Genomic DNA, 12623 nt, shown 5'->3' with positions numbered 1-12623 from the left:
ACAGAGCCTGGCACGGAGAGGCTTCGGAGGAGGACGGAGCCCTCGGACACTGCGGGGGACATCGCAGGATCCCGGGGACAAGGTAAGTAACGCCGCCCCAGGATCCTGCAATGCGATCCCGAGTGTGGCTCGGGGTTACCGCTAATGGTACTGAATTTTAACCCTGAGCCACACTCGGGAAAACCGCCAGGGAGGTTAAAGACCATGCATAACCAAAATATTTTTTATGTTTTGAATAGGGTGGGGTTAGTATTTCTGTCAAGTTTTAATGCTGTCTGTCTCCACTGGTAAGATTTTACCTTCTTCTTCCTGTTCAATTTGAACAAGGAGACCAAAGTGAGGAGAAAGTGGGAATATTTCAGTAGGGAAAAAGACCGCAAAAAAACAGATGGTAGCAAGTAAAAAAGCTAGCATGACCATCTGTGGAGATGTCCTTTAAAGTTTTATCCAAGTGACCGTGGTCAGACTCCTTATCCTTATACCAGAGTCAGTTGACAATGGGTTGTTGACAGCTGACTTGGCAGAGCTTGATCAAGATGAGAAAGGATCCTGACAATATCTTCGGGATCCAACAATATCTTCGGGATCCACCGCCTCCTCAACAAGTGAACACTGCACACTAGTGAACACTGCAGGGGCAGAGCTCGATGCAGAGACTTCCAGTCCCAGCCCAACATTGTGATGTGCCAGTAAGAAGGACCAGACAAGCTGTGATATGAACAGAAACCATTGGAGCTTTGCCTGAACATTCGTGCAGGATGGGGGGCACTGAAAGCTGCTCCAGGTATGTGCAGGCACCTGTAGGTATTCGCCTTTAGATACTTGTTCTTCAAACTTGTGAGCAGATTATTTTGAATCGTTAAAGTCAGTGGCGGCCGGTGGTAATTTTGTTTGGGGGGGGTGCAGCAAACAATACCGACACCCCCCCTCTGGTCGGTCGGGTCTGGAGGAGCACTTACCCCATTTATGGTGGGCAGCTATTCTCCCAGGCTTCACCGGCAGCTTCCCCTGCTCTCAACGGGCATTGCAGCAGCTTCCGTTTCCTCCCTCCTCCTCGGCAGCCAATTGGCACTTAGACCAGCTTTTGATTGGCCGGATTGAGGATCAGTGTTTCAATAGTGAATATTCATTCGCTGTTGTAACACCTGGGTGGGCTTGTGTCGTAATGCTCTGTGCCACGAGCCCGCCCTATTTTGAAGCCTATTATAGCCTCTGGCGCTAATCAGGTGCTTCAAAAAAACACCCCACGCCATTAATAGAGTGGCGGCACCCGGACACCCCTAATGGACGGGCTGTCACTGGTTAAAGTGATTTCAAGTTATGTGTTTAAAGTGATTCCAGAGGTTGTAATTTAAAAAAACAAAAACAAACATGTTATACTTACCTGCTCTGTGCAATGGTTTTGCACAGAGCAGCCCAGATTCTCTTCTTATTGGGTCCCTCTCTGCCACTCTGGCAGTCCTGACTCTGCCCCCCGAGAGTGCTCCAATAGCAAGCCTCTTACTCTTAGGGCACTCTAGCAGGCTCGCTCTCAAGCTCCTGCAATCTGGGCATGACTTGGCCCCCACCCTCCGTACTCTCTTCAATGGCCCACTGCTTGTGATTGACAGCAGAAGGAGCCAAAGGCTCCTGCTGCTCTGTGAACCAATGAGAGAGAGACATGGGAGAGTTGCTGCTCTCATGCACATTGCTGAATTGAGACGGGGCTTATGTAAGTACAGGGGGGGAGCCACCCAGAAGATTTTTTTACCTTAATGCAGAGAATGCATTTAAGGTTAAAAACTTTCTGCATTTAGAACCACTTGTATTTTGTTCTATCCGCGTTCCTGAAACTGTACTACTGTAAACTACTCCACCTAAAAATTGTATGCAAGAATGTTGGCCATATTCAGTTATATGGGTCACCTAAAGAGCACCCCCCACACAATACAGTTTGGAAGCATTCCTGCTGTCTTCCATGATCACATATGGACTTTATAAAGTAGATTTGGCAGAGATAACATCTGTAAACTATTTGGAAGCCCTGATTTGATGATTCATCATTTAATGTATTTGGAAACTTGAATTAAAACCATGATTTAATATAATATGTAGGCCTTACCTGACCTGGATTTTACAAAATAGTAACCCCTTCTAGCTCTTGGGAATAGCTCCACTTTAGAAGCCTTTCCTGATTTGTATTAACAGTTTTGTTGGACTAGCTTTATGTAAAAAAAAATGGTGCCAATAGTATACTGTATATTTATAAAATCTCTGACTGCTGTTTTTTCTGGTTTTGTGTTTATTACCCATTTAGGTTCATATAAGTATAATATCAGGCAGCAGTTCTCTCATGAATTTAGTGAATAGGAAGTTTATGGGATATAACAGAATGCAGCACCACACCTTCCTAGAATACCATCTTTATCTCACATATCTCCACTTTTGGGAATCCTTCTGAAACTTTTGTATTTATTTTTGAATGATATAGCAGATTCATTTTAAATAAACTGTAAATGTACAAAAATTTAATTATATTAATCTAGCAGTTTTTTTTTCATAATTTTGAGTGCTCAAAATATATAGGTAAATATACTGTATATGGTCATATAGTTTAGGTTAAGTTCTTCGTAATATCACAAAATATCACAAAATAGCTGACTTAACAACTGTTAAAACGTTTTTGTTCCAAAATCGATGGCCTTCTTAGTATCCATGACGTTTTTCTTTAAGTTTACTTTACTATTTTGACTTTCCCTGTTGCACATAATGTACAGTTAAAGTACTCCGGTTTTCCATGGAAAACTAACCAAAATTTCAGTCCTTCTAAAATGACCTGATAAAATGATGTGTAGTTAAATTCTATAATTTAGTCTTTAGTAAAATGTAGTGTTTTATTACTTTACCGCAGAACAGCTTTTATTCAGGAAACCTGATTCTTGGGATATAGCCATCTTTTATACTGTATATATCATAAGACATGAAATTAGTACCATGCACTTATGCACTGAGAAAGTAAGTGGAACAGTTTTCTTCCATCTAGATTTCAAACGGACCTCTAGGAAAGCGTTAAATATTGTTCTCTCACTAATGAATTGGCTATTATGTATTTTACTTTCCTCAGCGTATTAAAGCCCAGTTGAACTCAACCTAAAAATAGGCAGAAGCTTTTAACATTGTTCAAAAAGCTTCAAATTGCCAAATTCCCAGCAACCCGCAGAACCGGCTGCATGGAAGTATTGCTCTTCTTCTTTTTTTTTTTTTTTTTTTAATATATCTTTTTTTTATTCATACCACATTTTTTTCCATTTCATTTAAATAATATAGAGTTGGGTAAACTAAATAACTTGTAGGATTGTTTTCCCCTAGAGAAGGGTGGGTTTGTTATATGGCATTACTACTTTAAAGCTGTATTAAACCCAAAAGGCAAACATTTATTTTATTGCAGCTTACCACATCTTAGATGGTAATAGCTTTTTAGATGTCTTTTTTAGGCTTGCTTTCTTCTATTTTCATCTGGTGATCCAGCCAATAAGTCTGCTGTATTTCAAAAGAACAAGCTCTGTTCCAAATGTATTAGTTTAGAGGGATGATACAAACCATTTACCACTGACAGGGGTACTTAAAATATTGAACTCCTATTTTATTTATGTAAAACCTTCATCCCAAAAGGAAAAAGAAAGGTTTGCTTTAACTGATTATAAAGTGTTAGCTGGAGTTTGACTTCAATTTGTTAGTGTATTTAAATTTGCTAGTACATTTAATGCAGCCCTCCTCTCAGACTGACAGTACTGGTGTTTGCTGTGCCTCCTATGCTTATTCATATGATTCAATATGCAGTATTCTCTTTGCAAATTATTAATGTTTTTCTAGATAATATTGACAAAGTGCTTTTCAGGTACAATGAGTATGCAAATGCATTGTGTATGATTGTTTGATCAAAGAAACCGAAATTGAAAGCAATACAAAGGCCACTATGACTGAACACCTGGGAAAAAAGTCCAAGGATTTATAAAACGAAAAATGACTCACTATAAAGACTACTGAAGTGCAGAACTTCTTATTTTATTATCATCCCAATGGTCCCTGTAGGAGCCCGAGGCCCTGAGCAACTGCCCATTCTTCTTTTTTTTAATACTTTTATACTTTACCACTGACTATAAGCTTTCCCTGCTTTGTGTGTTCTAGAGCAGTATACACTGAAAATACAGCCCCAAGTGCTACATAAACTGTAGTTTCATGTGTAGCTAATTTTATGGGGTTATTTTCTCTTAAGGTTATTGAATTTAAGACCAAACATGGTACCTTGTGATTAATGATGATGTTTACAGTCCTCTTTACTTTCATTATTTTCCCCATGACGAAGTCCAGTGAGTAGGGCAAAATGCGTTGGACGGAGCTTCTACTCTTTTCATGAGGGTTTTGTGTGATGTGCGGCTCTCCTAGAGTTTTTTCTTTCCTCATTGACTTTCTTTTATTTTGTGCACTGTCTGCATGAAGTTTTTATATTCTTCCTTAAGCCCCATCCACATGATCAGAATATTGTACAAAAATGACCACTTTCAAAGCGATCGTACGATAATCTGATTGTTCGTACACAGCTTTTGTCTAAAATTTTCCGAAGGGACTGACATGAAAGTTTTTCTCGTACGATACCAGATTGTACGATTTTCATTTTATTCTGTACAGTTTTCATCCAAAAATACAATACAAGTACATTACATCACTTCCAAATTTGTATTCGGTCGTACGAGAGTTTTCATACTTTAGTAACCTATTCGTTTTCGATATGGAGGCTAGCAGCCTAAAGAAAAAAAAAAAAAGACCATCATTTATCTGATCTCCTTGTGTGAACTAGGTAATAAATTGTCTTGTAGACCTTGGGTCACATGCCCCCATCTGTGTACTTTTAGATAATTCGATTTTAATTCTTGTAAGAGTCACAAAATGCGTTCAGTGGTTCGATGCCTTTTATAAAGTGCAGTGGAAAGTTCTGGTGCTATGTAAATGAAAGATGATTGTAATTTGGAATTGATTGCTGTGTTTTTTTACTGCAGGAATCTTCACAGCTCCCATTGAGGGTAGATACTTGGTCACTGCGGTCCTCACTCCAGAGCAGGAAAATTACATAGAGGCTGTCCTGTCTGTGTCTAATGTCAGTGTGGCACAGTTGCATACATCTGGATACAAAAGAGAGCTTTTGGAATACAGCGACCTCAGACCGGGAAGACAAATTTGTGGTGGTGTGGGGACATTTAACCTCGTTCTGCACTTGAAGGCTGGAGATGAAGTCGGCATTGTCTTAACAGGAGGCAAGCTTGCCAGTTCAGACTCTGATGATATGTATTCTACATTTAGTGGTATCTTTTTATACCCATCTTCCTTTCAGAGATAGCTCTCTCCTCTCCAATGAAGAGACATTCAGAAAAGACATTCAATACAAATGAATTTGAAGTGTTAATATATACTATTTGCAAATAAGTACTTATTTTGTGAGTGAATGTATAATATATGCTCTACCTTCTGGTATTCATATAGTTCTAAAAAATGCTTTTGCAATGCTTTCAACACCTTTTTTATACAGAAAAATATTTTCTAAAAGTTTGTTCATAAGTCAACTTTGTGTACTGTTCTTAACTATTCTATGTTTTGTTTTTACCACTGAAAATATTGTTTTGCATGTTTTAGATTTTTTACTGTCCTTTTTTTACTCTCCTACTTTGGTATGCCAGGGTCCAGAAATATAATATTTAATATGGCTTTGCATGTTTTAGTTTGTCTATTTAAATGTGCTGCTCTGGAAAAAAGTTGTTTTTTTACAAAAATAAATCTTCACAAAGGCTACATACAAAACTATGCATACCTTTGTTAAGTGCCTTATGTCACTGCAGGGTGTCATGGGAAGCTGTAGAACCTACTGAGTACTAGAAGGTAAATTACCTGTGTGTAGGTCAGAAAATGCCAAGTTTATTTTCTTTTTCATAATGGTTTGCACATGAGGCTGAAGTTCCATGAAATGGTGTTCTTGTTAAAGAGTGTAGAAATGTTTTTTTTTTTTCCTTATCGTACTAACAGATTTTTTGGTATGACCAAACATGTGCTTTCAAAAAGGGATGTTTTATTAAAAATGTGGGGCTTCTATCAAATTCATGCATGGTGAAAGCCAGAGAATGCCTATGATTAAGGATTTTTTTTTCTGAGGTACATGTCATTTTTTCCAGGTTTTTCTTTATGGTTTTCTGTTTTTGGAAGTAAGATAAGCTGCTTGCTATATTTTAAACATATTGCCTCTTGAAGTGCTGTTCTGTTAAAACTGTACATTAAAGCTGAACTCCAGGCAAACGGCTAAATACACAGATGGAATATATATGGCTGCTGTTTTATCTGCCAAAGCATTTGTATTTCTGTCTATCCAGGTCTGGGATTTACACAGTGTGCCAGACAACACAGTCAGCTTGGTGACCTGACTTGTGCCTGTTAAAGTCAGAGCAGTACAGCTTAGTCACCTCCCTGCCCCTGGCCTGTGATTGGCCATGGCAGCAACAGTAGTACACTTAATTACGGAGAGTGGGGTACTGAATTCAGAGAAAATTCACAGAGGTCAGTGATATTTTTTTCCAGCGGAGATCTGAATCACGTGTTTGTGCAATGACTTAGATCCTTCACATCCCAGCCCCCCTTTCCTCTTATCGCAGTCCTATTCTTACATCAGTGTCCTCTGCCCCCCTGCACATCATCAGCCCCCCCTTCACATCAAGATCCCCTCTTTACATCACAGTCCCCTTTTACAATAGTGTCGTCAGACCCCCTTCACATCACAACCCCTTTCACTACAGTGGTGTCTGTTTATGAAGCAGTGAACAGTGGTGATCCCGAGGATCGCCACTGATTACAGTCCATAAATGGTTTATGAAACAGAGATAATCTGGGAGAACGTGTTTGAACATGTTCTCCCACCGATGATCTCCGCACACTGAGAATCCTCACGGTCAGTTTATGAAGCTGCGATCTCAGCACTTCACTGGCAATCTGAGTCGGAATTCACCCTCCCCGATTCACCAGCTCAGAGGTGGAGAATCGGGGAGTGAAGAGATAATCCCGGGGGAACTGAGGGGGAAGAAGAAAGTTTATTTTGTAGATCACTTCACTCCTCCAAAGGAGAAGCAATCTACAAAGCTTCATAAACTGGCACCCAGAGGAGAACAAACTCCTCTGAGAATGCCGGAGAATGAAGCAATTACATTTTTTCACTGTTTCATAAACGGACACCAGTGTCCTCAGCCCCCTTCACAATAGTGTTCTCTTCCTAACTTCACATCACACTCCACCACTTTCCTTCACAGCAGTGTTCTCAACCCCTCTTCACATCCTCACCCCCCCTTTCCCCAACGGTAGTGTCCTATGCCCCTTTTCACTTCACACACCCCCTTCACAGCAGTGTCCTCTGCCCCCTTCACATCATTTCCCTACAGTAGTGTTCTCAGCCGCCCCTTCACATAACCCCCCCCCCCCCCACAATAGTGTTCTCTTCCTACCTTCACATCACACTCCACCACTTTTCTTTTACAGCAGTGTTCTCAACCTCTCTTCACATCAATTCCCCCCCCCCCCATGGTAGTGTCCAATGCCACTTTTCACCTCACACACCCCCTTCACTGCAGTGTCCCCTGCCTCCTTCACATGATCTTCATATAGTAGTGGTCTCAGCCACCCCTTCACATCACCCCCCCCCCCAGTAGTGTTCTCTTAATACCTTCACATAACACTCCGCCACTTTCTTTCACAGTAGTGTTCTCAACCCCTTTTCACATGAATCCCCCCCCCCATGGTAGTGTCCAGTGCCACTTTTCACATCACACTCCACCACTTTTCCTTTACAGCAGTGTTCTCAACCCCTCTTCACACCAATTCCCCCTCATGGTAGTGTCCTGTGACCCTTTTCACATCACACACCCCCTTCACTGCAGTGTCCCCTGTCCCCTTCACATCTCCCTACAGCAGTGCTCTCAGCTACCCCTTCACATCACCCTCCCTCACAGTAGTTTTCACTCCCCCCTTCATATTACTGTCCTTAGCCCTCTCCTTCACGTCACCCCTTCCTTTCACAGTAGTGTTTTTAGCACCCCTTCACATCAACCCCCATCCTTCACACTAGTCTCCTCAGCCCCCCTTGACATTGCCCCCCCTTCACTGAAATTTTCTAAGCCCCTTCACTGTCCTACTTGACACAGATACACATGCGGGCAGCAGGAGGCACAGCTGATCTGGATGGAGGCTTTTAATGTTAACAGGCTGGTGATTGGTTGCTAAGACTGCCCTGCATCCTAGCAACCAAGCTCCTACTTCTTAACTTGGGCAGCTCCCACCCTTTGTCCAGAGCTGTCCTGCCTCCCACTGTCTGCTTTGCTGTAAGGATAGGGCTGAGGGGGAAGAACCAGCTCCTAAGTGGCATGACTGAGGCAGTCATCATGGGACAATTACTCAGTCCAGATCTGGACCGCGATCTGCCAATTAGTGATGCCTCACCTAGAGGTCTCTGAGTTTTAATCACGGACCTGAAATAAGCATGGGGGCAATGAGATAGGAACGCCTGATCTGCATAGCTATTCTAGATTAGTGCCCTAAATATTTGAATCCATTGGACTTGCACTACAGACCGGTAAATAGAATATTTATAATGTGAGGTGCGCAGTAGAATCCTTTAAACAGATTCACTCTGTGAAAGAGTAGTGTAGGTTTCCATGTTGTGGGCTGGACTATCTAACTCTCAAGAAACTGGTGACATTGCAGACATATGGCATGTGTTTCCAATCTCTGACCTGTAACTTATTTGTATTAAAAAAAAACCCATTGTATTAAGCTAGATTTTGAGCTTTTCACACGTTGTTCCGTTAATTTCAGTGACCCACTTCAGAAATTGCATAATCTGCAAAGAAGTGGTGCTTATAGCCGCATAATTTATTTTGAAACTGCAGTCAAATATAAATAACAATACATGCATTGTTCCTAAAAATAAATACACATTGATGTTCTCTTTAAGTTATAAGTCATTTGTTAATATTGATCAATTACCTGTTGATCCTGCCAGTTCCCCATTTAAGCAAGTCAGTGCTTAAGCAAGTTGACGACATGGTCTATCTGCTATTCCAATAAAGAAACCCTATCATCTGTGCAAGGACAGAAACAGATTGCTTGCGGTCACATGACCACACATTAAACATATAAAAAGGTACTGTGAAAATCGATTTGTATGTACAATAATGAAAACGATTATAAAACACTATTATAAGTGCCACTGGGACATTTTTGAGAGTAAGACACTCTACCTTCTTTAAGTTTAAACTATATAATTGAAATACACACAGGTCATTTATGCAGGGATTTTCTACCCATAACCAGATGTATGCAAACAAGGTCTGATATTACTTGTTCCTAATGAGAAGTTAAGCTCCAATATTTAAAACAGCAGCCTTGATAACTGTCTGCATTTTTTGTACTTGGATGTCAGGTACAGTTTAAACATTGTGCCAAGTCACAAGCAGTTTAATAAGTAAAATACAGATTTTACAATATCTATGCAAACTAGTTACTTTGTTGAAGAAAACAAAGTGGAAAAATTTATATCATCACCTGCAAATAACTACATATTACAAGTAGATTTGAACACGTAGACACTGTTATTTAGGAACCACCAAAATCGGACTATAAGGCCCCAGTCGTACCTGAATGTAGCGGTTTCAGGCAGAAAGTGGCGCGATTTTACCACTTTTTTTACGCAATTTTGTACAGGTCAAAAGGTCACCAATGTAAGAAGCAGAAAAAAACCCAAATCTGCCTAAAAAAAAGTTCCAGAACTTGTTTGAGCTTCAGGCGTTTTGGAGCTTCTGGTTTCAGGCATTTTGGAGTGGAGATGTGAACCATCTCCATAGAGAATAATTGATTTTTTCCACTCCAGCGTTTTGTAGCTTCAGGCTTCAAGCTACAAAATGCTCAGGTGTGAATGGGGCCTTAGGGTACTAAAGCAGACCTGCTTGTTGGTTTAATGGCCAGTCTGACACCAGCTTAGAAGCTGAATCCTGCTGGTCACCATCAGCCTTACTCAATACAAAGTGCAAGAAGCAAAGTACTTATTCCTAAAAGAGCATGATCTATGGAAAGGGCAGCAGGTGGTCTCTGTAATTTAATCACTTACCTCCTGTACCATACCTTCCTTTCCCAGATACAGGGTCCCAAAAAACTGTACTGGTAGTGCAGTGGTAGCATTAGCTGTACCTGCAATTTTTGTGATTGGAATTAGTTGTAGCAATGCAAGTTTTAGGGACTGCCATTTGTAGTGGCTAATTCCATTCATATACCAGAGACAGGAAGCAGCAAGTGCATTGACAGCAAGCAAACAGAAAAGCTGAGCTTCTGGCACAGTTTTTAGAAAGCTGTATTTCAACAGCTTGGGGATAAGTGAAATAAACATATTACACATCCCTCCCATTCTCCCTTCCAGAGATTTCTTGGAGATCTCCTTTTAGGACAGTAGCACACAGCAGGAAATTGGAAGTTATCTTGTAGAGGTCTGAGTAGAGTACATTTTTAACTGGCTGTTATGGGTTACTGCACAGAGAAGTATTTTGCACTTTTTTGTTTTAATTCCTTAAGATTTCAACTGGTTTACACAAATGTTAGAGAGAAATCCTTTTCAGAGCTTTGATGTAAAAATATGAGCATTTAACTTGTTATTTAATTAAGTTAGTTATTTACATTCTTAGTCATCATTGTAGGAAAAAACACACTTATTTTATCTGTTCCACAACTAGGGCCTGCCATTTGCTCTAATTTTGAGTAATTCACTCTTACAATTTTTATGAGTTAATTAACTGTAATGGGGACTTACATTTGAAACTATGTTGTCTGTATGATTTATTTCACATGGACGTGACATTTCTTATTCCCTCCTACAAACATGTGACCATTATGTAAAACGTGCTCTGTAATGTTAATCATTTACTGTATACAGATATCAATCATTACTGTAACTTGGACAGTCACTTTGTCCCGTGTATGAGCTTGATATTTTTAAAAGTTGACTTTATTTTACAAGATGTTGGTCATTTGGCTTTGAAAATTAATGATGACATTTGTTTTTAAAAATTTAGGATATGTTATTAAATTAATTATTCCGAAAATGAGTTGGCGAATAATTTGTTGTGCATCGTTAAGTATTTTCTCTGTGTATTTAGGTTACCCAGACTGATGCATTAATTACATAGTTTATGACTTGCAAACTATGGAACATTTAAAAAATGTGGAAAGGTTTTTGGAGAATAAATAGCTGGAGGTCTGATGCACCATATTTAAAGTGATAATAAACCCAGTGAAGTGACTAGCCTTAGGTGGTACACAACGATGAAGAAAATCCTACCAGTTGCACCTGCTTATCTGCCACCCCCTCCTCTCCACAGCCTTCTAAAATACCCAGATCTGATGGTATTTCTCAACTTTGGGATGCACAGTGATCTGATATGGCACACTGCAATGAGCAGAGAGCTAAGTGTAATCTGGCACCTGAGTGTAGTTAGTGGACACACCTTCCCCTGCAGTCTCAAAGGGAAACATCCGAGGCTGTCAGTCACCTGCTGTGTGCTGGGATGGGGATGGACAGTCACCATGGATTGTTATGTCAGGAAAAACTGTCAGAAGTGACTCATGCAGGGAGCAGAGGAAGGAGAGAGCTGTCAGGATTCACATTGCTAAGGAAAGTTCACTTTTGTATGAGAATATACTTTGTTCATTTTTTATTTCAGGGGTTTACAACCATGTTACATAGTAGGCAAGACTGAAAAAAGACAGTAGTCCATCCAGTTCAACTTGTGTAGGTGTACGTGTGTCAGTGTCTATAATATATTCCCATATCCCTGTATGTTGTGTTTTTTAAGATCTACATCCAAGAGTCTTTTAGAAAATATCCATACTCCCTGCATCCACCACCAATTGTGGGAGAGAGTTCCACATCCTTATTGCCCTGACAGTGAAGAACCCCTGCGCAGTTTAAGGTTAAACCGCTTCTCCTCCAGTCTCAATGTGTGGCCCTGTGTCCTCATACACTCCCTGGGACTGAATAGTTTTTTCTATGCTGGGATCCCCATTGAGGTATTTATAAATCGCTATCCCCCCTCAAGCGTGGCATCTCCAGCAAGAATAAATTTAATGTTTGCAGCCGGTCCTCGTAATTGAGGTCCTCCAGTCCTCTTATTAATTTTGCCCTTTGGACTCTCTCCAGCTCCAGCACATCCCTTTTGAGGACCGGTGACCAGAACTGGACAGAATACTCCAGATGTGGCCTAACCAGGGTTTTATAAAGTGGCAGAATTATAGTTTTATCCCTGGAGTATATACCTTTTTTTTATGCATGCTAAAATTCTGCCTGCTTTTGGTAGCTGCAGCTTGATATTGCATGCTATTACTTAATCTGCCATCTATTAGGACCCCTAGATCCTTCTCAATCCTTGATTTTCCCAGAGGTTTTCCACCAAGTGAATAATTAGCATTAATGTTTTTTGCCCCAAAGTGCATTACTTTACATTTCTCCACATTAAAATTTGCCATTTGTCTGCCCACTCCATTATTTTATTCAGGTCATTCGGCAAAATTTC

The 12623-nt window shown here is 40.3% G+C and overlaps 1 protein-coding gene across 1 annotated transcript in view; it reads left to right on the top strand.

Annotated features, from left to right (window-relative positions):
• Nucleotides 1–5835, top strand: part of EMILIN2 (elastin microfibril interfacer 2) — a 109063-nt gene extending 103228 nt beyond the window's left edge. Inside the window, exon 9 of the mRNA XM_073631429.1 lies at nt 5037–5835. Within this exon, the coding sequence (XP_073487530.1) occupies nt 5037–5374 (338 nt within the window). The 3' untranslated portion in view covers nt 5375–5835. The remainder of the gene's footprint in view (nt 1–5036) is intronic.
• The last annotated feature ends 6788 nt before the right edge of the window (nt 5836–12623 follow it).

Source organism: Aquarana catesbeiana, linkage group LG05 (assembly GCF_042186555.1).
Source record: "Aquarana catesbeiana isolate 2022-GZ linkage group LG05, ASM4218655v1, whole genome shotgun sequence".
NCBI classification, from domain to species: domain Eukaryota; kingdom Metazoa; phylum Chordata; class Amphibia; order Anura; family Ranidae; genus Aquarana; species Aquarana catesbeiana.
The sequence above is the reverse complement of the archived record's forward strand: the minus strand, read 5'-3'. Positions and strand labels throughout refer to the sequence as shown.